This window comes from Crotalus tigris, unplaced genomic scaffold, assembly GCF_016545835.1.
Source record: "Crotalus tigris isolate CLP2741 ecotype Arizona unplaced genomic scaffold, ASM1654583v1 scf7180000017863.408763, whole genome shotgun sequence".
Lineage (NCBI taxonomy): Eukaryota > Metazoa > Chordata > Lepidosauria > Squamata > Viperidae > Crotalus > Crotalus tigris.
The window spans coordinates 198,485-224,951 of record NW_024096684.1 but is presented as its reverse complement, the minus strand read 5'-3'; the positions used below and the strand labels follow the sequence as shown (position 1 = coordinate 224,951).

Sequence of the window (26,467 nt, the reverse complement as noted above, 5' to 3'; positions counted from 1 at the left end):
GAAAGAAATCGCTCTTGGAAAAGCATAAAACCTGTATATATGTATGGAGTTCATATAATATCCCACCCGACATGACTTGGACAAATGAAATTGCTAATATCTATAGCCTATCCCATATTTCTCATCTCCTAGGTGCCACTTTGCCGGTGAGATTATGAGCGATACCCTTATTTAAAATATTGGTCAGTAAAAGAATAAACACAATAGGTGTCTGCTTTTGCTGCAGAGATGAATCTTATTCCAATTTCCAGAAATTATGAAGATACTCAGCTTCTTGCTTTTATATCAGGAAGCTTCTCCTTGATCTTTGAGCCAGGAACATCCTCCCAAGCAAGTTTCCAAAAGCTTTCATAATCTTGCTGGTTCTTTATAATTCCAAGTTTAGTTAGTTCATTCTGCAATCCAGTAACCTTAAACACAGGAATGGAAGAAAAACAGTTCTTTAATATGTGTGATTAATTAAGGAGCATCCATATGAAATATAAGATTTATTCTATCAAGCACCAATGTCTTTATAAGTGAGGCAATGCACGCCAAGTGAAAGTGAAGGTTCTGGAGTACTATCCTGAGACAAGAGCACATAGTCATTGTGATTTCTGCAGAAACAACAGTTTTTCAAAAGTAAGGTTGGACACCTTTCCCATAATATATCTGGTTTTTCCAAAAGATCCTGCCAAAAAACAACTGCAATCATATTAGAACTGCATTAGTACAAGAACATGTTTATTGCCAAATAAAATCAACCCAACTAACTATATATAGTTCAATGATTCTCAGACTTGGTCTATGAACCACCAGTGATCTACTACAGCCTATCCTATTTAAGCCCCCTTGCCATCTCTTTCCCCCACTTCCTTGGTAGTCAGCTAGTTTGCAAGCATGGATTAGGAGCTGAGAACTAGTTCACTGAAGTATACAAGTGATAATACAAATACTAAGGTAAGTGCTAATATCCAGAGGACTGATCGTAAACAGATCTACCCATCCCCCCATCCTGAATAGAACTGTGATCTTACAGCAACTTTTCAAAAAGGAAAGTGAATATGAAATTAGATGAGTTCCTAAAAATGGGATTTCATTGTGTTGACTATCACCATTGTGTTGTGGCCTGAAACTCAAGGGATTTCTTTTGAAGAACATTCTTGACCAGTAAATGTGTGCTATGAGTTGTTATGATGGCATGGGATATATAAAATAATTCAAATGATAAACTTTTTTGAATTAAATATTTTTCTAGGAAATGTAGTTATCACAGATACTTTAAAAAATAGGAGAATGAGAAGGCATACAGAAATGCAGTCAAAACCATTATTTTATTCCCCAAAAAATGTGAACTAATATTTATTCTCTAAAAATGGAACTAGCATAGACACAAAAAGAGAGAGTTGGTTTAACTGGGTGGTCCTTGTGGTTTTTCGGTGTTGGTTTAGCAGTCCAAGGCCATGGAAAGTTAAAAAAAATGTTCTAGTAGGATTAACCATTGTCTCCTATAAGCACATAACCCGAGACTTGCTAAATAAAGCAGTAATCAGTCTTCATGAATCTAAACTTTTCAAGAAGTATCCAAAATGCCAGATGCCCACAATGACTGAATAAATGCTAAAACATAATGTTGGCTATCTATAAATAAACTGTGCCCGTTGTTGTTCGTTCACTTTACAGAAAAATTAATACTGCCATACAAATATATCCCAGCAGTACCCAGACTGAAATATATTTTTCATGGTTATGAGTGTTTTTCTATTCTAAAGTTAAGATCTGCATTTGAGAAAGAACTTAAAGTTATGCAGATTATGAGACAGGTCCTGAAGATAAAATACATTTTCACGAAGTGCTGTGAGTAACTACTTAGGATCTATTTGTAATTCAGAACACAACAAATTTCCATATGGAGAGACCATTAAGAAGATCAGCATAAAACCCAGAGACTTCTTTACTTCTTCTGTTACTTCTATAGTTGTTTTGTATTATAATTTAAAGATTATTTTTAGTAGTTTTGCAGTACTGGTAAAGGGTTAAAATTATAGCATCTTATAATTACTTCTTTGTGATTAAGTGCCTCCCCTACTAATTGTTAACTAACAATTTGGAGGAAGAGGAGGACATGCTCAGAACATGGCAGGAAGATTAAGGCTGGAGTAGATGGAAACCCTTTAAGCCATGAATTTTTAATGAGAAGAATAGGAAAATTGTAATCATTGGAAACTTACAGTATAATTACTAGCTGTAAACAATGGGTTTTAATGCCCAAGGTTTGTCAATGTAAATTGAACTGCTTTTCAAATTAGAGTATCTGGAAGAAGGTTTAGAAGTTACTTTTGGAATGGATAACCAAGCCTTCAAGCTAGATTGACAAGGTGCTTTTTAGCTTATGTGACTGCTAGTGACAGGGACAGAATGAACTGTTAAAGAGTAAAGGAAAAAGGGAAGAAGGCCAGGACGCTTCACAGCTGATTCCTTAAGCAGCCATTCCACTGTTCTGAAGGGAAAAGCAAAGTCTTTTGTCCTAGGGTATGTATTTGACATTTTCTAAAACATTTCAGTAGCAACCGCAAAACTAAATGGAGAAGGGCATCTTACCCAGTAGCTGTTTGACTGTGAAATGGACTCCAGGTACTTCGTATCATGAGACAGCTTGCAGAAAGGAAGTTTACGACGAGGACTACACTTTTATCAAAGAAGATGTTTTTAAAAATGGTAAGTTTCTCTCCAAATAGCTGGGAAACAAAGCTCAAAACAAATGACAAGTAAACATTCAGCCACAGGAAGCCATTAACCACAGTGGGCACCAATTAGAACTCAGCAGGCATTCTTAAGACCGCCTGGTGCTCTTCCCCACCCCTCCCGCCGCCCTCCCCAGCTTTGACCGAAGACTCGCAAATACAGACTTAGGAAGCATCCTCTTTCATTCGCTCAGCAATTTGTATTCTGGCTGATAGGCTTATAAATTTGTTTATAGTCTTGTTCAATCCCCCTTCAAGCCTCTTGTCTTCAGAAGTCACAAACTACCGTCTGGCCAAAAAGTAATTAATTAATTTTTATCTGCTCTTTGGAGAAAACATCATCTCAGTTTAGCCGTTCCTTTCTCTTATTTCATTTATTTGGTGTTCAGTGATGAATTCTTTAATACGATATTTTAAAATAAATCATTTGTTTTAGAGAATCCTCCTTGTCTTTCAAAGGCTAACCCAAGTTCCCAAATGGTGGTGGGACACAAATCCCATAATTCAGACTACAAGCCTCTCTGTCTGGGAATTAGAGGAGTTGTATAGAAAAATTAGTTTCCTTGCTGCTGCTAACTGATTGTTTGAATTTTTATAGCCAGGTCTGGTAGTTCTAATACTAAAGTATCCATCTTGGGTTTTAAGTTTGCCAGTATCTTGTGATATCTGAAAGCATTTTAATTTACTTGAATTATGATTATCATCATAATCATCTGATCCAGACAAACCAGGATCAGCTCTGAGTGTCATGAAGGTTGTTGAGGTGATTATAGCAGTGTGGATTAATTTAAAATGTTCAGTCCTATTTCCTTTCACTTTAAAAGAAATATTGCTAAGTTTAGGAAAAACAAACTGCAGATCCCCAAGTTCAGTCACCAAAAAAAAAAAAAACCCTGAGATTAATTTACATTAAAAACCAATATTTTGAAACTTCCAGAGGAACTGAGGAATCTGAGATTCCTCAAGACACATGGATATAGCAGGAAACCGTGTTTTGCTTTAACGCCTCAAATGGGCTGAAACTGATTTCTGGTCCAACCAGTCCATTGTCAGTTACGGTGATGGGCAGGAACAAATCAGACTCAACTGCAACCATGTTTTTTTGACATTTAATTTGCAATATATCAGGTTTTCAAGCTACTATTCACTTAGCCTCAGTACCTTTCTAACCACAATAAAGGAATAATAACATTATCCTCCCATACTCTGTTCCAGTAAATCCTAGGCCAGTGGTGGCGAACCTATGGAATGCGTGCCAGAGGTGGCACTCAGAGCCCTCTGTGGTTACTCAGGCCATTGCCCCAGCCCCGCCTTCCCCCCATGGTCCCATCCTCACCAGCAGCCCCCTGCAGGAGAGTTGCTCCCTGGAATGGCCCGCATGGAACAGCGCAGTCAAGGACATGGCAGCCTGGCAGCGGGAACAAGACTCCGCCCTCGTGCTCCGTCATGCGCAGATGATGCTATGGGGTATGGGAGGAGGGCGTAGCCATGGCACTGCTGGACCGCCTGGGTGATCTGCTGCGGTGGGATATAGCAGTGATGGGTGGACCTGCGGGCAGGGCAGGAGGCTGGGTGGGGGCGGTTATTGGGCACTCAGTTTCTAAAAGGTTGGCCATCACTGCCCTAGACTGAAATTTGTTCATATGTGTGATATATATATATATATATGTAAAAGCAATACACTTCATATTTATATAGTGTTTCACGTATTTCATTTCAGATGTATTTTACAAAAACATGAAAAACTACATATTAATATCATATGAAACTTCAGATTATCAGAGTCGCTCTAACCCTATCAAAACTAGACACTTCTTAATTCACAGAAAAGATTCTTGGTCTTTTCAACTGATTCTGCCATTAGCTATTTCAAGTCTTTCTATTTATTAAAATAAGAATTTGGCTCAGTTTATCAGTTCATAATCTTCCTTGGTTTTTTTTAAACTGAGAATTCTACAAATCATGCTAATTATTTTTTTAAAATAAGTAAAGTGGCCTTTAATTTAGGCATTGGTTTAGTGATGTTATAAAGGAAACACCTATTCTCTTATTAAAGGCAGTTCCTTTTGAAACAGGTCACTGTTAAGAATACAGCAGATTATAAAGCATAAAGTAAGCCCATGTAGGGAACATGACAGCCCTTTACTACTGCTTGATTGTTTTAGTTATCTTCACACTTTAAAACTTTATAGTACCAATAAAATTACTGAAATTCAAATATAAAGAACAGTTGCATTTCATCATCATTTCAGGTCTGTCTAGCTCAGCTGTATTGTGACAACAGATATCCTCTTTCCGTCAAGACAAATAGATAAAATTAAAAAAAAAAAAAACCCAGCATAGATACAACTATGAAGTGTTTTGCTTTCTTACTTTACATAGCTTCTGACAGTAGATTTAATAAGCAGATTTAATAAGCTTTCTAACAGAACGCCATTCTCAAAGAATAAGCATGCAGCAATTCCTAGTGGCATACTTAACCTATTTTTCAGCTTCTAACACACATGATGTGGAACTTTTCAGGTTGAGCAACATCTATTCTTCATTATTTTAAAGTAATTCCATAAATAGATCCTTCTCTTTAGTGGAAAGATAGTTTCAATCCTCCAAAATCTGTCTAGATCTGAATTTAGATAGATGCATCCAAACATACAACTTTGTGGGGTTGTATGAAAACTTACTTTAAAATCTTAAATTGTGAAGACACAGAAATAGACACACAGCAAAGCTTAAATGACGGGATCCAGTGCCTGGTTTTGACTTAATAGACACAAACCTATTGGGGGGTTTATTCAATAAAACATACTTAAAGGAACCATGATTAAGTCTTTGTATAATGTGTGGACCCAGATAATTTTAAATGATAAACTGACAGTCAGGGAAGAGCTATATTTATCACAGGTATTATTAACAATAATACTTCTATCCTGCTCTTCCATATTGTAGACAATTTAAGATAGGATCATAACAATGAAAACTTAATACAACAGCATTATAAAAGAATTAAAATAAACAATAGTCGATCAAAGTTAAAAATGGAAAGAGAAGCATAATTATGTATAAAAACCTTTCTGAATTTAAATATGATTTGATTTCTGTTGCAAAGACAATATCAACATAGCCACACAAATCTCAGTTGGGTTAATATGTCAGAGCTGCAATCTAGAGGTAGACTTCTTTCACCTTTGAAGTTAAAGACCAGTAGGAGATTTACAACCCTACACTTTTGTTTTTCTTTTGTTCCATCTTGTGCAATTCTCAGAGACTGCTTGGATAAGGCTCTGCAGTTTTCTTGACAAGGTTTTTCAGAAGCGGTTTGCCATTGCTCCCATCCTAGGACTAAGAGAAAGTGACTGGTTTAAAGTCACCCACTGGCTTTGGGCCTAGGTTGGGACAAGAATTCAAAGTCTCTCATTTTCTAGCCTGGTGTCTTAACCACTATACAAAACTGACTCTCCCCTTATGCTTTAGCACAGTGTAAAAGAAGGGGTAGGTTTATTTTAAGCATTTCAATCATTATTCCCCGAAAATCTATTCCATTCATATCAGTTAAACTTTGCTACAAATGACTGACGTTACCTGAGGTATATGGGCTTTAAAATGTTTTCTGTTGTCCGCAGTTCTATATATAAGTTTATAGCTTCCCCAAATATGAAGCTACAGCCTTTCTAAAAATTAAGGTGAGGCATCCATTTCTTAAGGCTATGTGTTCAGTTTCACTATATGTGGAATAGTGGAGTGTCAGAAGTCTTAAAGGGCAGGGAAGCAATCTTAAATATAGGTGAAAAGGAAAGCTTCTGACAATAAGGAAGCTTATCTGGTTACAAGTTCTGCAGTCCTTCGTAACATGTACACCAACACTGTGGGTATCACAATGAAACTGAGTAAGGCTACATGGTAAGAAATTGCATAATATAAGTAATCCTCAACTTACAACAAATCATTTAGTGACCATTCAAAGTTCTACGGCATTGAAAAAAAGTGACTTATGACCATTTTTCACAGTTATGATCGTTGTAGCATCTCCATGATCATGTGACCTAAAATTCAGATGCTTGGGAACTGACTCATATTTATGATGGTTACTGTCCTGGGATCATGTGATCTCCTTTTGCAACCTTCTAACAAGCAAAGTCAATGGGTAAGCCAGGTTCACTTAACAATCGTGTTACTAACTTAACAACTGCAGTGATTCACTTAACAACTGTGGCAAGAAACGTCATAAAATGGGGCAACATTCGCTTAGCAATAGAAATTTTGTGCTCAGTTGTGGTCGTAAGTTGAGGACAGCCTATAGTTCCTAACTGAAAACTCTTCCTGCTCTTTTCTTTCCAATAGCAGTTGTCTCGAACAAAATTACACACTGATAAACATTCATTTTGATTTCTATACTGTGTGTTCAATGTTTATTGTTAGTTTGCTACACAATACTTGCAAAAACGTCTTTCTTTTAAAAAAAAAACACAATTTAATTAAAGCTATATACTGAATCCCACGAGTTAGCTTACCTAGGGACTATTAACAGAAAGAAAAGGTGAGTCATCAGGGTACAAAGAAAAATTTAAAACACAAGCATACTGGCATAAATTGACAAGACATAATAATTTTCTTTGAAGTTCAAAGACCGTGGGCCTTTGATATTGGGCAGCCTGATTCTTTGCATATTCATTTAGATTTCTCCAACAAGTAATTGAAGTATATCCTTTTATTGGAGTAAAATATTATTTCATAATGTGAAATTTTACTTTTAAAATGATGTACCCTGGTTATGTTTTGAAACAAGTCTGGAATGTTAAATGTTGTTTCAGGTTTTTTTTTCCCCTTCTGGGCATTAACCTTAATTAAACCAACAAAATTAAAGGAGGTTCTTCATGAGTCATATGGCTGTAAAGAGAATTCATTGATGAATTCGTTTGTTAAATATGGAGAACTGTCCTTTAGAAGAAATTCTCTTAAGGAAGTTGTTTAAGGAGGGAAAAAAATTCAGGATGAAGCCAGCAAAAGGTGTGAAGGATTTCCCTTTGATTTCCCAATGTGTGTATTTGGGTTGAGACACAGACTATATTTTATGCACATATTAATAGCATGCTAATAAGACAACAATCTCTACTTTCACATTGTTTTTCTGTTTTAAGACAGAAGGTGTTTTGAATTCTTCTAGAAGCAGAATGAGAAATCTGAAGGAAGAAATCTTCTGAAAAAGAACAATTCTTTATTTAGATCCCAGTCTGTTTAATTCCTCACCAAACATGATTTTTTTAAACATTTTTGAGAATTTTGTGTATTAAAGCCACAAGCTGTTTCTTCTAATTAATTTTTCAAACTAATATTAAGGAAACATTAAGTGAGATAAACAGAGTTTGTATTGTCACTAAACTAAATATGCGTACAAAATAAGGTAGGTGGAAGTAAAAAGAACTAGAACATATAATTTTCTCTTTGTTAGAAACTGTATGCTGCAAAATTTACTGTTTTCTTAAAGAAAAGTAAAACTCAAGTTATATAAAACATATTTTAGATCCACATCCATTGTTGAATGCGATGATTTCAACCATTACTTAAAAGATTTTCTCTTAAACTTTAATTCTCTGATTATTTAGATGTATCTTCTGCTATACAAACATATAAATATTCAAACTCAAAATATTTTAAAAATAGTTTTCATATGTGCAATTTTTCTTTCCCTTTCAAAATAATGTAATTTTTATGTTGAGAGAATGATAATTATTTAGACATAAAAACCCTAAGCACTAAATGCACTAAATGCATATACCATCTCTTTTTTAGACTGATACTAAATTTTTGGGAACCTAAATTGAGATGAACTGTGATATGTATTTATGTTTGATCTTTATACATATTAAATGTATCCTTATGCCTTATTTGTTGTTTGGGGCCTATTATTATCCTAAGCCATCCCAAAGATTTTATATAAAATCTTGGTTCCCAAAACACCAAGGAATCACTGGGAAAAGCAAAAATAGCAAAAGCATTAGAAATAAAAATCTGTAGAAATTCTGAATTAGAGCAATGTATTATTGCAGGTACATGAAGGAATCAAACTAGAGCTATAAGATGTTTCTATGCAATCAAAGCTTTGTGCTCCTATCAAATTTATTTAAAATAGCTGTTTGAAACTACCTATTAAAAATCAATGTATTTTCAGTAGAGCAATGCAAATGCCAATTAAAATGATAAAAGCATATATGAAAACACTGTTTCAAACTAAAACCAGCAATTAAAGGAACAATTGGTTGCTAAAGCTCATATACTTTAGAGCAGGGGTGTCAAACTGCTGGCCCATGGGCCGGCCCGTCACATGGAAGTTGCACCCACCCCATTACCGGCAATGACAAAACTGGCCTGATACATTGCGTGACGTCACGTGACATTGTGAGTTTGACATGTCTGCTTTAGAGATATTTTATTCAAGACTATTAAAATATTTATTTCAAGAAAGGCTACAATATTAATTCAGACATAAGATGTTATAGTGCACAGGAAAGATGGTGAAGAACAACTTGGATGATAAATAAATTAGACTACAATAGGAGAGAGATCGTGGCTAGCTGTACCCCTCTAGGGCAGAATTCTCCAATGTTTCTGGCTTTGAAGACTGGGGGGGAGGGGATGGTTCTGTGTGAGCAGCCGGCAAGCGCGCATGCAGCTCCATTTGTGTAACTGGTGTGCACACACACCTGCTGCTCACGCAAATGGAGCATGCACATGCACTCACCTGCTGCTCGCGCAAGTGAGGATGCGGTTGCAATGTATGAGCCTGCTGTACCAATAGCCTGGTTGCGATCCCCTACTCTAGGGCATCCGAGGACATCAGAAGATTGTAACAACATCAACACAGATAATGCAATATATATGCGAATTAGAGGATACCTCAACAACTTATACATAGACTATAATACTATTTAATATATCCAGAAATAGAACCTAAGCCATAAAGTATTTTTCTATTGCACCACTGGAATCCTAAAAGCCAACTTAACACATATCCAAGCACATGTATATGTCAATGGAATTTCTGAACTCTAGAAATGTTTGATTCCTTTTCTTAACCTTTACACATCCTATTGTCTATGCGCTTACAATTCAGCTCTTTCTCATCTTTGCACATCATTTGAACTTTCAGTAAAACTTTGAAAGGACTTTTTCCATGCATGTAATTGACAACACTGCGTTTCTCAACAATTTTCTGTTGGCAATCAGCTAACTGTTCAGCAAAGTGTTCTGACTATGCATCACACACATTATTCTAGTTTGCAAAATTGTAGATATTGTACACACACATAAAATACTTGTAATAATGCTCACATAAACTTTAATAAAAGCTCTAAAACGTATGTATGATTAAATGTGAATTTTCTAGTTCCGTTCTTGATTTGATCATTTTCCCCCCACTGAACACATACCTTTTGTTCTTTGTGTTTAAGTTGTTGTTGTTGTCTGAGATCAAATGCCTTGATCTGAATTCTTTGCTTTAGCACTTTCTCATTCAATAAAGCCTTGTAGCGTTCATATAAGATATTTCTTATCTTATAAAGATTCTTGTAGGTTTCAAGATGATGCTTGATTAAAAGGATGGGAAACATTATAATTGGAAATTCTTGCAGGGAAAACAAATAGTGTGAATGTTCAATTAATACCAATACCATAATTTTTTCTTAAGAGATTACCTAAACATTTCTTCAGCTAATTCAGAAAACTGTTTTCTGAATTTCTGAATTTCCAAAGCAGGTTCTATAAAGTTGTTCTTTTAATATAACCTTTTTAATAAGAACATTTCATTTTTATAAGAACATCATTCCAGACATACCATATTTTCACAGCAAAATGTAATTTATTGCAAATATATTCTTATTAAGTCTGTGTACACATGGAAAATGATTTGGAAAAAGTGTACTGAACTTCCCATAATCACAGCACTTTCTTTAAATCAGCTCAGCACTTTTCAGGCGTTAGCATGAGTATAAAAGAAAAGGATGCCATACTTTTAAAGAATTTACTCATCAAAGGTCAACACACACATCTTTTTTCAGGCTTGCCTAAAAGCCAGAATGCTGGCCTTACACAAATTTCTTCCAAAAGATATCCCAAAGTTGATTTTCCAAAAGGCAACTGGATTTTCTTGGGGGATTTTTTGTTGTTGTTTATTTTCAAAGAAAAAAACCCCAATAAAGTCCAGTTACCTTTGGGAAACCATGAGCTGGATGGTTGAGAATATCCACATAGACATTCCAAGAAATATGGACCACCCTAATTCTTATTCTCTTACACTTGAGAGTGCTTGGCTGCACAGTACAATTCAGCAGTGCCACCTAGTGTTGCATCTTTTAATTACATTTTGACTAGCCCTAATGTGTAAGTGCATCATTTCACAGCAATATAATCTCTTATCATGCTCACTTTATGCTACAGCAATAATTCAACTTAGCCCAGCTAACTTGAACTCATAGTCAAGCTGCATGCTAAACAGATTGTAACATCACAACATATATATTTCAAACAGTATTATTATACCGTTATTTCAACAGACACAATTATTTTCCTTGCAAAACTTGCTATTACAGGTATGTTTATCCATTAAGTTTGTAAGACAACATTCACTTTTCAACAAATATTATTAATTAGGTAGGATTAACATTGTACTTTCAGCACATAATAGCGTACATTGCTTTCTAATTCCATATTACTGGTGCATCATCTATCATTGTGGTAGTAAATTAACTTATGTATTACACGATGAATTCACATGCATTATGCTTAACAATTGCAGAATGAAAAGATACTCTTTTTGTACTGGAAGTAATAAACACTGAGCATTATGAAGATCCACCAACAGATGGTGCTATGGAGAGCCATCTCAATAGAGAGGATTAAAAAAAACCAACCCAAGTCAAAGTGTATAAAAAAGTAAAATCTTGGGAATTAAATCTCACTGACTTCATAAACACATCCATACAGTTCCCCCAGAAACATTATAAGATTTGCCTCTTTATTTCTGAAATGAAGCCATTGCTTTTTAATAGTACTATCAGTACTATTTTCCAGGGATATGAAATAACTCCAGTGCAAGAAGACTGGAGAAAAGCTGTTAATATTTGTACAGTATTTCTCAATCAAATATTTAAAATCTTCCTTTAGTTCCATCTTGGATCTGTAACTCTAATTCTTATATACACAGTATATAAGCAAAATGTGTAGACCAGGCGTGCCTAACCTTGGCAACTTTTAACACTTGTGGACTTCAATCCCAGAATTCCCCAATCAGCCATGAATTCTGGGAGCTGAAGTCCATAGGTCTTAAAGTTGCCATGATTAGACACCCCTGTTGTAGACAATATGTATTTGAACTCTTCAGCAGCTGAAACTATTCCACCCTTTCCACCATGCAGTTCCTATAGGCACCAGGAAAACTATAGGCTTACTTAATTTTTCTTTTTCTTTTAAATAGCCTTTCTGCATTCCATCTTCCTTTTCCACCAGCACTGCATCCATTACATAAATTACACTTCAAATACCACGGTGGTTGTTGGCTAGAAACAGGTAAAGCTCATGGCTAATTTGTAACCGCGTTTATTGAAACCACATTTGGAGTTCTTTACACATTTTCCAAGGCATGTAATATCAGCTTATCAGCAAGCAGCTCCCATAAAGGAGGGGATGTTGGAACCAAATGACAAGTAATAGATCTTATAGGCCATCCAGGGAGAATGTGTTTTTTTCCCCCAATAAACAGCTGGGTGATTCACCTTGTGAGATTGCATAGAGCATTAGAGCATGTTCTCAGCAATTCAGGTACCTCGAAAATATTAAGCACTATGTTTTGACAACCTGATGCCCTCCAGATATGCTGGATCCCAATTTCCATCATCTCCAATCAATATACAGGAATGCTATTCTAAAATTTATGCCAAGCAAATGAAGTTTGAAAATTGATTTAAGGTAAGACTGAGATAACCAAGTAAGGTTATTTATAGAATCAGACACTCAGGGAAATATTTATTTATGTATTTATTTATCAGTCATATTTAAAATGGCAAAATACATTTAGTGGAGAAAAATCATCACTCCCATTGTCCAAGCACATTACCTTTTCCAGCAGAGCTTGCCTGAGGAGTTCATCCTTTTCTTCCTCACTTAAAAGACGGCTGTTGTTCCTTATCTGCTCCTTTTTGTCTTTTTCTGGTTTTTGCCAATTTGCTCTGTTCTGAGCCAAGCAAAACAAAATCCCATAAAGAACATTAATTGCTGTTTTAAAGATCCTCTTAATCTATGTGTGGCTGCCGGTTGCATTTCTTAACTTGATCACACTAAAGAGGGATAGAGTCAAGATCACGCGAAGTATTAGTACCTCTTTATAAAGCCTTAGACCACATCTGGAATACTGCGTGCAATTTTGGTCACCACATTACAAAAAAGATGTTGAGACTTTGGAAAGAGTGCAGAAAAGAATGACAAAGATGATTAGGGGCCTGGAGACTAAAACATACAAAGCACTGTTGCAGGAATTGGGTATGACTAGTCTAGAGAAGAGAAGGACTAGAGGGTGACATGATAGCAGTGTTACAATATTTAAGGGCTGCCACAAAGAAGAGGGAGTCAAGCTATTCTCCAAAGCACCAGAAGGCAAGACGAGAAACAATGGATGGAAACTAATCAAGGAGAGAAGCAACCTAGAACTAAGGAGAAATTTCCTAACAGTGAGAATAATTAACCAGTGGAGCGCCTTGCCTTCAGAAGTTGTGGGTGCTTCATCACTGGAAACTTTTAAGAACAGACTAGACAGCCACTTGTCTGGAATGGTATAGGGTGAGTAGGGTGTTGGACTAGAAGACCTTCAAGGTCTCTTCCAACTCTATTATTCGGTATTCGAAATAAAGAGGAAGGCTACTGGCACAATTAAATAGTGCCCATATAAATTGTAATGCTGGTAGCCTAACTTTGCTTGTGATACTAAGTAGTAGTGATTGCAAAGGACTTCATTTTTCCTCCCAATACCTGTTGAAGGAAAAATAACAAAAAAACATGAAATATCTGGAATATAAATGAGTCAGCAAGGAACCATGTGAATTTTGTATATAACTCTAATTTTAGACACCAATATCATTTTTAAGGCATTGTGTTCAAATAAAATGCATTTTAAAGGGAACCATTAATTCTGCGGCAATTCCTTTAAATTATGAAACTTTTTAAAAGCATCTGACAAGCAAAAGTAGTTTGCTAAACTAGAGATTAAACTTGACATCAGTGTCTCCTCTATATGTACAAAGATTATGCAATAACGTATGGTCAGAAAACAGTATAAATACTTACAGCAAGCAAAAGGAAAATGCTGTCAAGACAAATTATTGTGTGATATCCTTCCAAATGTAATATGCTTTCCTATGTTTATAAAATACTGCTTTTTGGATGAGAACCAACCTGCTTAAAAAGAACATTGCTCAAGCTGGCAAAAACTTCCTGCACATTGTGTGCAATTCTTTGCTGCCTAGGACACACTGCAAACATGCGTAATCCTGGCAATTCCCAGAAAAATCTACTTGTGGAAAGCCTCAGAGTTTAAAAAGCCACCAAAATACCAAAAAGCCTCAAACGCAACAAAAGCAACAGTAGTGTATATGTGTGCACGTGTGTGTGTATATATGTTTGTGTCCGTATGTGTGTAAAAACCTTTGGACAACTAAGACATTCACTTAACATTCACTATATCAAATATACAATGGAATTATAAAAGGCTATAATTCACTGTATTCAATCCTTCTTAGGTAAGGGTACAGGCTCATAAATCCAAACCAGAAGCACGAATATTCTTAACACAAGGACCCAGCATCAAAAAAGACAAATAGTGCTGCTGCAGCTTAAATAGTATTTAGATGTAGAAATGTATACAGGTAGTTCTCAATGTACGACCATAATTGAGCCCAAAATTTCTGTTGCTGAGATATTTGTTAAGTGAGTCTTGCCCCATTTTACGACCTTGCTTGCCACAGCTCTTAAGAGAATCACTGCAGATGTTAAGTTAGTGACAGTTGTTAAGTGAATCTGGCTTTCCCATTGACTTTGCTCGTCAGAAGGTCGCAGAAAATGATCACATGACCCCAGGACACTGCAACCGTCAGAAATACGAGCCAGTTGCCAAGCGTCCAAACTTTGATCACATGACCATGGGGATGCTGCAGTGTAGGTTGTAAGTGTGAAAAATGGTCATAAGTCACTTTTTTCAGTGCTGTTGTAACTCTGAACAGTCACTAAATGAACTGTTGTAAGTCGAGGACTATCTGCATTGCCACGGGCAAGATTTTTCCAGAGGGAAGAAGTAAAACTGCAATATCTCAACCTACTCGCTCAATGTGTATCCTCAGTTGTTTAGTTGTATTGTCCGTGATAAATACACAGGTAGTGCGGAGCTTACAAATTTAAGTGAGCACAGAATTATGTTCATAAGTCACGGTAGTCATTAAGCGGGTCACCACCTGAGCGTGCCCAATTTTACAACCTTTGTTGGGGCAGTTGTTAAGTGAACTTTGCAAGGAAACCAGAAATAAATAGATCAGTCATAAATCACGATCATGAGTCTGCAGGACATTGAAAACGGTTTTGTGAGTGAATATGAAGTCAAGAAGAAAAAAGAGCAGGGTGGAAAGATATCAGCCATATATCACTTCCCTCTTAACCATTTTAGCTCTAGAATCTAAAACAAAGGCTGTTCTCTGATGGATACCTAAACACACAACATTCATAATTCAAAAGCCAAATAATAAAATTGATATTTTTTTAAAATAATGGAATTATTTGCAAAAATTTTACAAATTTTAATATTGGGCAGATCAACATGGTTTTATGTAGAATGGCAAGCTGCTATATTGATATCTGTAATATACCAAAGAGATATAGAAGAATTAATGTCTAATCATTTATAGAGTTAGATGCCAGATCATAGTTACTGCTACTACACTCATAACTTCTGCTTTATCTTTAATATTCATACATAGGATCTGTAGGCATCCTTCCTCCACACTTTGCAATGAATGGCTATATTTATCATCCTGTTACTATGGGAATATTATATATGACATATGCTGACATCTTGGTATTTTCATTTTCATACAATTTGTACTTCTAGCAAATCGTTTTTTGCTTCGAAGATGATCTGCCACTAAAAGACATTCATTAATTATTTCAAGGTGCTCCCCAAGGATCACTTTCCTGTCCCCATGCACATTAAAACTTTCCAAAGATTACTTTAATTGCTCTGAGAAGCCAGGACAGATATATTGATATCATCCGTTTCTAGGTTGATTGATACCATTAGCTTTTAATGGTAAAAAGAAAAAGGATTATAAAAGTACACAAGCTTCTACTCTCAACAATCATGGTATCAAAATATCATATACCTTTGTAGTACATAGAAACTTTCTTTATCCTTTTACAATTTCCACATCACCTATGCTGTATGTTGAACTCTGACATATCAAAAGGGTAGTCTCTACAGAGTAGGTGGCCAACCTTTTGGCTTGCCTGTGCTACCCTGAGTGAAAGGAAATTGTCTTGGGCAGCATATAAAATATATAATATAGTTAATATATATAAATCACATAATAATGTTACAAGTTTACAATCTTGTGGAGCCACATTAACAGCTGACTAGGGCCGCATGCACCTTGCGGGCCACGGGTTGGAGACACCTGATCAAGAGTATGGATACTAACATTTTGTTATACCACCAAACTTCTCCGCACACATGAATTTTGTATTACACGATCTGAGTGTCAGAAGTTCCCTTTCCCTGTCCTATGATTTCCCAGGTTTCTTGTAGTACTTAAAACAATATTTACATTGCTTCTTTAAGTTTAGTGCATACTTAATGCATCATGCTTCAGAAGTGCTTTCAACTGAGCCTTTTACATGGCAGCTGACCCACTTAAATAACAGAATTTTACTAAGGACACAAATGTGATTATTCTACTAATAAAGCCTCTGTTCCCTGTCCCCTGTAATGGTATGTGGGAATGACCTCAGCAAACAGGAAGCAAAGCCACAGATTGGAGAACTGGCATGTAAAAGATATTTCCGCCCACAGAAGGAACAGGAACATGGGAAGCATTTCATAAGGGACCCTCCCCAGTTTTCAGGAAAATAAAAATAAAGGAGGGGAGAAATACTTTCAGTCTTACAAGAGTCTGTTAAAGTAACCTTAAAATCAAGAAAGAGTTTAGACTCCTGGTTGAACTTCTGGTCTGAGCTACCTTGCAGGGCTAACATGCCTTCAACTGTTTCTTCATATTGCATAAAATTCAGAACAAGCTTTTTGTTCGTGTAGATACAAAGATATGTGGCTAAAGCAGGTAGAAGGGTTGTCCCAGAAAAAGGAAATTAGATTTGGGGTCTGCCCTTCCCTAAGCAAGAGTTTTTGAACAAGCTGGCGAATTTTCATTTTCCAATCTGAAATCAAATAAATTGCCACTTCTCCCTCCCTACATTTTCAAAACATGGTATACATTTGTCTGGCTATTTGCAAAAAGTCTGAACAGTAGCTATAAAGAGGCCACTGTAACTGTAAAACTGCGTACCCCTGTTGCATTTAAATGCCGATTGCTAGTGTGATGATCCAAAGATAGCATGCTGACAATTTTACAAGCAGGCATTTTCCCCAGTAGCTGTAACCATGGGTGCATGTTGCTGTGGCGGCTGGAAGGCATGAGAAGGGACAGGCGTTTTCTAAACAATACCAAGAGCCAGGCCCCATGAGCAAGGGTCTGAAGATATGTCTATGGGGATGGGAGAGGGAGATGACCCTACCCTAGCAAAATACCATTTCCCATTATCCACACAAAAGAAAATAAATTCCTAGCCTCCACGTCATCCACAAAGCGATTAAAAAGAAGAAAAAAAAAACACAGGCTTGCTACTTTGGAGCCAAGCAAACAAGGGGAGGAAGCAGAAGAATTCTGATTATTTTTACCTCAACTCTCTTTGCTGTCATAAAGGGGTGCAAGACATGCACTCTACTCTTAGGAATAAGAAATTGCCCTGATCAATGCTGACTGCTTTTTAAAAGTTCCTTTGTATTTACTTAGTCATATATAGGGAATAAAAATTAGAGAGATTGCTGAAGAGGGGGCCTTGCAAAATCATCAAGCTGCTTTTCCCCTTCAAGGACCTGCAGGAGGCCTAGTGAAGAAAAAAAAATTCTGTTAATGGGGAAACAGACTGCCCACAAACTCTGCAGAGTTTAACATTTACCAAAGGAAAAATCTTGCTTTCTGCAATTTTGCCTACATTAAAGCTGAGCCAGAAATGAAGCTCCACTGTTAAACATAGACAACAGGAAACACAAAATCCCAGAACTTATAGTTGTGGCAATACCTTAAATTGACTAGAAAGTGAAGCTGCTTCAAGACCTCAACAGAAGACATCACACTAACCTTAAGAGATAAAATTATAATGTTGGAAAGGGACTTTTAGGCGGTCTAGTCCAACCTTCTGCTCAGTACAGGAATCCACTTTTCATAGACAAATGGCTGTCCAGTGTCTTTTTGAAATTAAATTCCTTTAAATTTGATTTAATTTGATTTAATTTAATTCCTGCTTGACTCCATAATATGAACTCTGACCCAGTGAAGAAGACTTTCAATTAAGAGCAATTTGACCCTTGGTGATTACAGGTTGTCCTCAATGTATAACCGTTTATTTAATCACTATTTGAAGTTACCACAGCATGGAAAAAAGGCTATTTACAACCGCTCCTCACACCTACGACTGTCACAGCATCCCCATGGTCCTGGATAAAAATTTGGGTGCTTGGCAACTAGAAAGTATTTACAACGGTTTATTTATTTATTTATTTATTTATTTATTTATAAAATTTATAAGCCGCCCCACTCCCGGAGGACTCTGGGCGGCTAACAATAAAAACACATAAAACATAACAAAACAAAACAGTACAAGAACAGTCATCCAGGGGTCAGATTTTATAAACCTCAGGTTGCATCATCCAGGGGTCAAGTGTTCACTATTTGCAACCTCCTTATGGGGTGGGGTCTTCCAATAAGCAAAGTCAAGCGCGGAAGCCTAATTCGTCAACAACTCTGTGATTTGCTTAATGTCCTTGGTGATTCACTTAACAATCATAGCAATAGAGGTTGTAAGATCAGGCACAACTCACAAAACAACCACACGGCTTAGTGACAAAAGTTCCAGTCCCAATTATTATCATAAATCAAGCACTACCTGTATATCTAATAAGCAGTACATGAATGAAAGAACTGGAAGCTAAGCTTCTGAGCTCACCAAGCACTGTTCCCTCCTAAAATATTCAGATTATTTTTCACAGTGTTTCTCCTTCCATCAGGGTCACTGATTATAGTGAGATTTGGAGACAGCAAATTCATTCTTAACATTTACAGGAAAACTAGGTAATGAAGTTTACCATGCAAATTCACAGTGGAAAAAATGACTGATACACATGTTATGGAATTTTATTATAAAGGGAAAAAGAACTCAAAAGCTGAAATGCAACTGTTTAAAAAAGGAAAAAAAATGGATACAGGAAATTACAGACCTATCGGCCTAACCTCAATACCTGGGAAGATTCTGGAAAAGATAATCAAACAACGAATCAGCGAACCCCTAGAGGCAAACAAAATCACTACTAAAAGTTAACATGGGTTTGTCAAAAACAGATCATGCCAGACAAACCTTATTGCATTCTTTGACCAAGTGACAAAATTAGTGGACCAGAGGAATGCTGTGGATATAATTTACTTGGATGTCAGTAAGGCATTTGATAAAGTAGAACACAACCTACTACTCGATAAGATAGAAAAATGTGGGTTAGACAGCATCACCACCAGATGGATTTGTAGCTGGCTGACTGGCCATACTCAGTGTGTGGTCCTCAATGGAACCACATCTACATGGAGGGAAGTGTGTAGTGGGGTGACCCAGGCTCTGTTCTAGGTCCAGTGCTCTTCAACATCTTCATCAACAATTTGGACGAGGGGATAGATGGGAAACTCATCAAATTTGCGGATGACACCAAGCTGACAGGAATAGCCAACACTCCAGAAGACAGGCTTAAGATAGGGGAGGACCTGGACAGACTTGAACACTGGGCGCTATCTAACAAAATGAAATTCAATGGTGAAAAAAGTAAGGTTCTACAATTAGGCAAGAAAAACCAAATGTACAGGTATAGTAAAGGGGGTACCTTGCTCAATAGTAGTAACTGTGAGAGGGATCTCGGAGTCCTAGTGGACAATCACTTAAATATGAGCCAGCAGTGTGCTGCAGCTGCCAAAAAAGCCAACACAGTGCTGAGCTACATTAACAGAGGGATAGAATTAAGATCACGCGAAGTATTAATATCACTTTACAATGGCTTGGTAAGGCCACACTTGGAATACTGCATCCAGTTTTGGTCACCACGATGTAAAAAAGATGCTAAGACTCTAAAAAGAGTACAGAGAAGAGCAACAAAGATGATTAGGGGACTGGAGGCTAAAACATATAAGGAACGGCTGCTGGAATTGGGTATGTCTAGTTTAATGAAAAGAAGGACGAGGGGGGACATGATAGCAATATTCCAATATCTCAAGGGCTATCACAAAGAAGAGGGAGTCAACTTATTCTCCAAGGCGCCTGAAGGCAGGACAAGAAACAACGGATGGAAACTAATTAAGGAGAGAAGCAACCTAGAACTAAGGGGAAACTTCCTGACAGTTAGAACAATTAACCAGTGGAACAACCTGCCTCCAGAAGCGGTGAATGCTCCAACAGTGGATGTTTTTAAGAAGAGACTGGACAGCCATTTGTCTGAAATGGTGTAGGGTTTCCTGCCTGAGCAGGGAGTTGGATTAAATGACCTCCAAGGTCCCTTCCAACTTTATTATTATTATTATTATGGTCACATTGCAAAACCTGCATTACCTGATTCTGGCAATTAAGAGGCAAGTAAGAGTCCAAAAGTGGAGGAAATGTACTTTTCTTATAAAGCTGAGAGGAGCCTGCCATACTATGCTGATGTTTCTCTTGAGAGCTGTTAGGAAAAGAACCTGCAAAGAAATGTAAACATTATGGAGAACACAATATTACTACATAAGTTAGATTACAACACTGCTGACCTCTTAAATCAACATTGTCTAAACGCTTTGTTCCTGATCAACACATTGTTCAGCTAAGCAACATATTACCTGAGCAACTCAACTCTCTGAAATCTGCACAAGTACCAGCTTAGATTAAACAAAGGAAGGCTGTATTGCTAGATTATATTGAATAATTATAATTCATTAGATATTCTGTATCAATCCCTTTTACGTAATTATGTTTTCAATATGATAAATGTTACATTTTTTTAGACCGAAATATTTGCTGTAGGATTCTTCCATCAGTTTAAAAAGCCCAGGACCCAGCTGAAGTATGATTACACAATGGACAACTGTCTATTTTTCTGACCCATTTAGTTTGGTTCATGTATTTTACCAGGCCATAGTTTGTCCAGGTTCCATGAACAAACCACAATTGGTTAGAATTATATACTGCATTAAGGCAAAATCCTAAATGTACCATAATCTGAGTAGACAAACACTGAATAGCAGGAAAGAGAAGCAGAAAACTCTAATGAGTTTTTGCGGTGCAGAAATAATATAGTAGCTGCATGCTATGACAAGTTAAGCAGAGCAAAACAAATTATACCTTAGTTTGAAAGAGGACCTATTCCTGTCTCTGTTCCAGCTACTTTGCTTAAGCTTTATCATCATACAATTACAAACACTTGCTGAAAACCTTAAAACTGTGATATTTCTAAATTATATTTCACCACTCAATTTTGTCACCTCCTTCTTCTCTTTTCCCAAACAGCCCTACATTCTGCACCTTCAAATTATCCATTTACAACACAAAACAGTTATACAATATAGAAAGGTTTATTGAATTCATTTTTAGAAGTTTACTGAGCAAATATTTTCTGTTCTGTGTTAACTACATTGGTTATTGCTCTCATTATACAGCTAGCTTTCAAAAAGGGTCCAACTTCATTCATTGTTTGGCAGGAATGGAATAAAAATAAGCCAAAATACAATGTTTTTGTGTCTAAGCATGGCGTGCCAATCGTGGCTTATATAACTCAGAGCAGAATAGATAAAGGACATTCGGTTTCTTTGATTAAAAGGAATGGATTGTATTTTCAGTAGTTGGTGCTCACTTATTCATATTCACTCGCCCATCCTTATCCTTCTTTCCAAATTTTAAAATATTTTGGAAATGAGATATTCAGTGAAAGAAAAAGAAATAAATGGCGTGTAAATGGGGCTTGGCATAGCTCCACTGATTGAGTTTGACATTTTCCCAGGGGCTCCCAGTAGATGGAACTATCACCCAACACAGACGTTTTTATGACTGCTCACGGAACTAGGCTGTTATGGTGTAGTTGTGGTGTAGCTACTTCAAACATGGATGCAGCACAAGTGAGCAGAGTAAGGGAGCTTCTGAGTCCTTAGTATAATGGACAAAAGCATACCATTACAGTTGAAGACTCTCAACTCAAGATTCTATCTTTAGCAACTAAAGCAGAGGAAAGAGGAGGTAGGACATCTAGGCAGGCAGAACCAGCAACCCTGTCGAGGCTCAGCACAGCTCAAATGCTACCAAGGGCACTAAAATAATATCTCACACATTACCAAGACATGGTAGCTGTGGCTTACTGAATATGCCACAGCTATCTGCAGTTGCACAACACGCTAAGATAGAAACCATAACTCATACTTTATTTAATAATAGTGCAGAGCAACATGCCCTTGAATTCTTTCATGGTTTTGAGTTTTCAATGACGCTTCTGTTCTGGGGAATTCAATAAAGGTCAAGTTTGAAATGAGAGAATAGACAGTTCAAGAAGAGAAGATTAATGACCATGATGAATAGGCACAAAACAATGTAACATTCATAGAATGTTACCTTGATTTCTTAAGGTATTTCTGAACTCCAAAGGGTTCTCTTAAGTGAACTATTGATTTTTTAAAAATTGGTGATTCATTGACTATCCAATAAAAAGAATGACAAAGATCAAAATATATTAACAATGATCAAAGTAAGGTGAACATAAAGCAAGAAACTAATAAAGAAAAAATAAGAACTGTGTAGGATCAATATAAAATTAATCCAGTCTTTCAACTGATTATTAAACTTAGCCTTGTAGCTATCTAGTTCTTCAAAAATGGACACCACAAATCTTGAATCTATTCCTTAACATCAGGAGTATACGTTTCTTTCCATTTACATAAAATTATTATTTCTGCTAAGCTCCAAGATCTGCAAGGCAAATGCTCTATGAACCGCTACAAACAGGTTGCTACTAGCCAAAGCAGTGTTCATGTCTCAATCCCCAATGGGGCCAGGAGAACGTTTCTCAGGCCACTGATGGAGCTCAATTCAATGAACCTCTGAATTCAGAAGCTCAGCAATTTTCAATGGGCCATGTCAGCCACCAGGTCCAATAAAAATCTAATATAACTCCAAGCCAGGGGTAGGCAACCTTGGCTCTTTTAGCCTGGCTCAGGAATTCTGGGAGTTGAAGTCCACAAGTCATAAAAGAGCCAAGGTTGCCTACCCCTGCTCTAAGCAAACCCAATGTCTAGCCCAAAGAGCATGGCTTATAACTCATGAAGTCTCAGATGCTATCCTCCAGGGCTTCGTGATCCTTGAAGAGTGCCAGAACCTAGAAGGGGCCATTCAAAACAAAGAAAGTTCTTCACAGAAAGTCAAGTGTCCTTCTGAAAGTCAAAGTCCTTCTGATCTTGGCTGTCTCAAGCCAGCCCTTGAGAGGTGTACCTTGTGGAATTTTCTGTTATTACTGTACATCTCCCTGCATAATATGACACCAGGCTGAACAGGTTGTTATGAAGGATGAAATACAATATCATCATCCCAAAGTCCTTTGTCACAAAAATGTGGATCAGCATGCCCAAGAGCTTCCTTGTTAGCTACCTTCGGCATGGATCCTCCAGCATATCCATGCCTCTTAAGGAACAGTAGCTGTTGGTTTCAAAAAAAAATACGCTGGACCAGGATTTGCAACCTTTCTGGCTATAGGTGGGTGAAACACGTATTTTGGTTTAGCCCTGTTGTGTGAGCCCAAATGCATCCAACAATCCTGTCTCATCGGCGGCTGACTTTGACTTTTCTTCCCTCCTTTCTCCCTAGGGATCTTCTGGCTGCAAAGCCAGTGCGCTTTAAGCGAGTCTTTCTAAGGACAACTTCCCCCCCCCCCCATCCCCACGTTCCCTCTGAGTCTGAGGGATCGCGGTGCGGCTTACCGCTGGCAACGGAGCACGGCGTCCCTCGGTGCACAGGCGAAAACTCCCTGGCTTCCGTTTTGGGAGCTGCAGGGGCGGGTCAGGTTTGGTCGCCACCCGTCTCGCCTTCCCACCCGCGTTCCCGCGGAACCGATGGCGACCCTTCCTCTGACTTTTAAGGGCCGGAGAGGTTGCTTTTCTGTCTCTTCCCTATAAAAAGAAGGCCTGAAATTCCTGGGCGGGGAAAGCAAACAATGGCGGGAATGACTGTTCAAATGCACACGTGTTCTTCAAAAAGGTCCCCTGGGGGGGGGTTAAAAAAAAAGTTTTTCACTGCGTCCTCGTGGCGTCACACCGGTTCCTCCGTGGAACTGTTGATTTTATTATTTTAGAATGGTACAATGTACAAGAATCGAACATTTATTTTATTTATTTCACCGATAACCTGAAATTCATAATCCCGGTTATCATAAATAGCGTTGAAGAAAGATTTTGTTTTCTGTAATTTCTTGTTGGTTAATTCTAAATGCTCACATCCCAATTTCATAAATACATAAGATTTAAATAATGCACATTCCCAAAATTTGAGCTGCCTGCTCCATCAGAGAAACAGTTTTACATGAGGGATTTAATATCTCCTTAATTTTAGATGTCTTTATTGGGGAATACATCTCAATATTTCTAATAAGGCTAGCATAATTAAGTAAACAGAGTACTAGCTACAAGGGAATATCCAAAAGCAGCTTTAAAAATTTTCTTCCAGCACTTCTGTTCTCTCCATGCATAAGGGGTTTAAAAGAGGAGTAACTCACATAAAGGCAACCTAATGTTTTTTATTTTACTTCCTATAAATAGCTATATATATTTCCATGGAGACATCTCACCACCACCACCACCACCAAAATCCTGCTGAGCTGCTTCATTGTGGCAGGGAATGCTGCGAGCGACAAGCAGAGTATTGTGAGTTTGTGCCAATGGTATATATTCTCAACTGGATCACTCAATATATAAAGGTCACTCCAGCTGCCCAGCTAAAAAAGTGGGCATCTATATTGGGCAGCAGTGATATAGGAAGATGCTAGAGGCCATGATAATGGCAAAGACATCAATTCATACGGTGTGGGAGAAAGCAGTGGTATTTGATAGCAAAGCTAGTATTTGATACTCCTGTAGTTTTATTTAAAAAATCAGATGGGTAGAAAATAGAAAATGATTGTCTGGTGCTATCCAGAAAGAGCTGGCGATCTTCTAGAACAGTGGTTCTTAACCTGGGTGATATTGCCCCCCAGGGGGCGATTTTGTTTTTCAGGGGGGCGATGGAACGAAAAGGGGCGATGTGGGCGCGAAGGAACGAAAAGGGGGCGATGGAGCGAGAAGTTTTGGGGACACTTTTGAGACTTTTTCATACAGTGAATCACTGTATATCTGTCGTACAAAAACATCAGATCGCTCGCTATTAGTGGATTGAATTGTGTTTTTCTTTTTGGGCATTTCACTTTCTTGCAATTGAATTTTGTTTTCAGTGGTGATTACATTTAAGTGTCTTGAATAAATAAGATAATAATGAAATACATGTATCACGAAGTTTGGGCATAAAGTGCCGGGTGGCACCAAAATTTTTCACACAGTTGAGATATGGGAAAAAGACTGGAAATAAACTATTTGCATCGATATGTCCTGATGACAATTTTAAAGAAAACAAAAAAAAGTGTTTGCATAAATTGAAGAATTATTTCCTATGTTGTGATTGAGAGGTTATGTTGGGGGAGGGGGGCGATGACAACTTCCTCATTGGCTCAAGGGGGCGATTTGTTCAAAAAGGTTAACAACCACTGTTCTAGAATATTGATGGTGTTTATAACAGAGCTAAAATCTTCAGGACGTCAAGTTGCTGATGTTGCCAAACAAGAAAAGAAAATCCAAAGCTAGAAAGATAGAATTGCGGTAGGGATATGGAACATAAGAAGCATAAACATAGGAAAACTCACCTCAGTGAAAAATGAAACAACTACAAATTCATCTCTTAGGCATTAGCCAATTGAAATGGATAGGATAGGACCCTTTCTGTCATAAGATCATACCATTTATTATTCAAGGCATGAGAAAAAACTAAGACATAGTATTGCTTTTATGGTTAGGAAAGGTATAGTAGGAACAGTACTTGGCTACAATGGAATCAGTAACTGAATAATACCAAGTAAACTTCATGGACAATATGATAATATGATGGTCATTTAATAATAATATGATTAAATAATATGATGGTCATTTAAATTTATGGTTCAACCATCAATGCAGAAACAAAGGTTGAAGAAGAGACTCGTCATTGAGTTCCATCCTAGAAATGAAATCACTTGCAGTAATCATTTCTGAATTTGGAAACTGGACTACCTGATCAGAAAACTAATCCTTAGAATAATCCCAGATACAATTGCTCTAATT

At 37.2% G+C, this 26,467-nt stretch overlaps 1 protein-coding gene across 6 annotated transcripts in view; it reads right to left on the bottom strand.

The window, feature by feature from the left end:
- The window catches only part of LOC120308079, a 53,606-nt gene extending 29,350 nt beyond the window's left edge, over positions 1-24,256 (bottom strand). For 5 of the 6 annotated variants that reach the window (XR_005556737.1, XM_039343554.1, XM_039343558.1 and 2 more), the window contains exons 1-6: positions 24,047-24,256; positions 20,667-20,791; positions 12,829-12,945; positions 10,148-10,303; positions 2,581-2,667; positions 272-410 (exon numbers count right to left, since the gene is read on the bottom strand). Coding sequence is in view for 5 of the 6 variants with exons in the window: in XM_039343554.1 (XP_039199488.1) it covers positions 272-410; positions 2,581-2,667; positions 10,148-10,303; positions 12,829-12,945; positions 20,667-20,750 (583 nt within the window). In the remaining variant the exon portion in view is untranslated. The remainder of the gene's footprint in view (positions 1-271; positions 411-2,580; positions 2,668-10,147; positions 10,304-12,828; positions 12,946-20,666; positions 20,792-24,046) is intronic. The other variant, XM_039343556.1, reaches the window with a different exon arrangement.
- Positions 24,257-26,467: the final 2,211 nt, after the last annotated feature.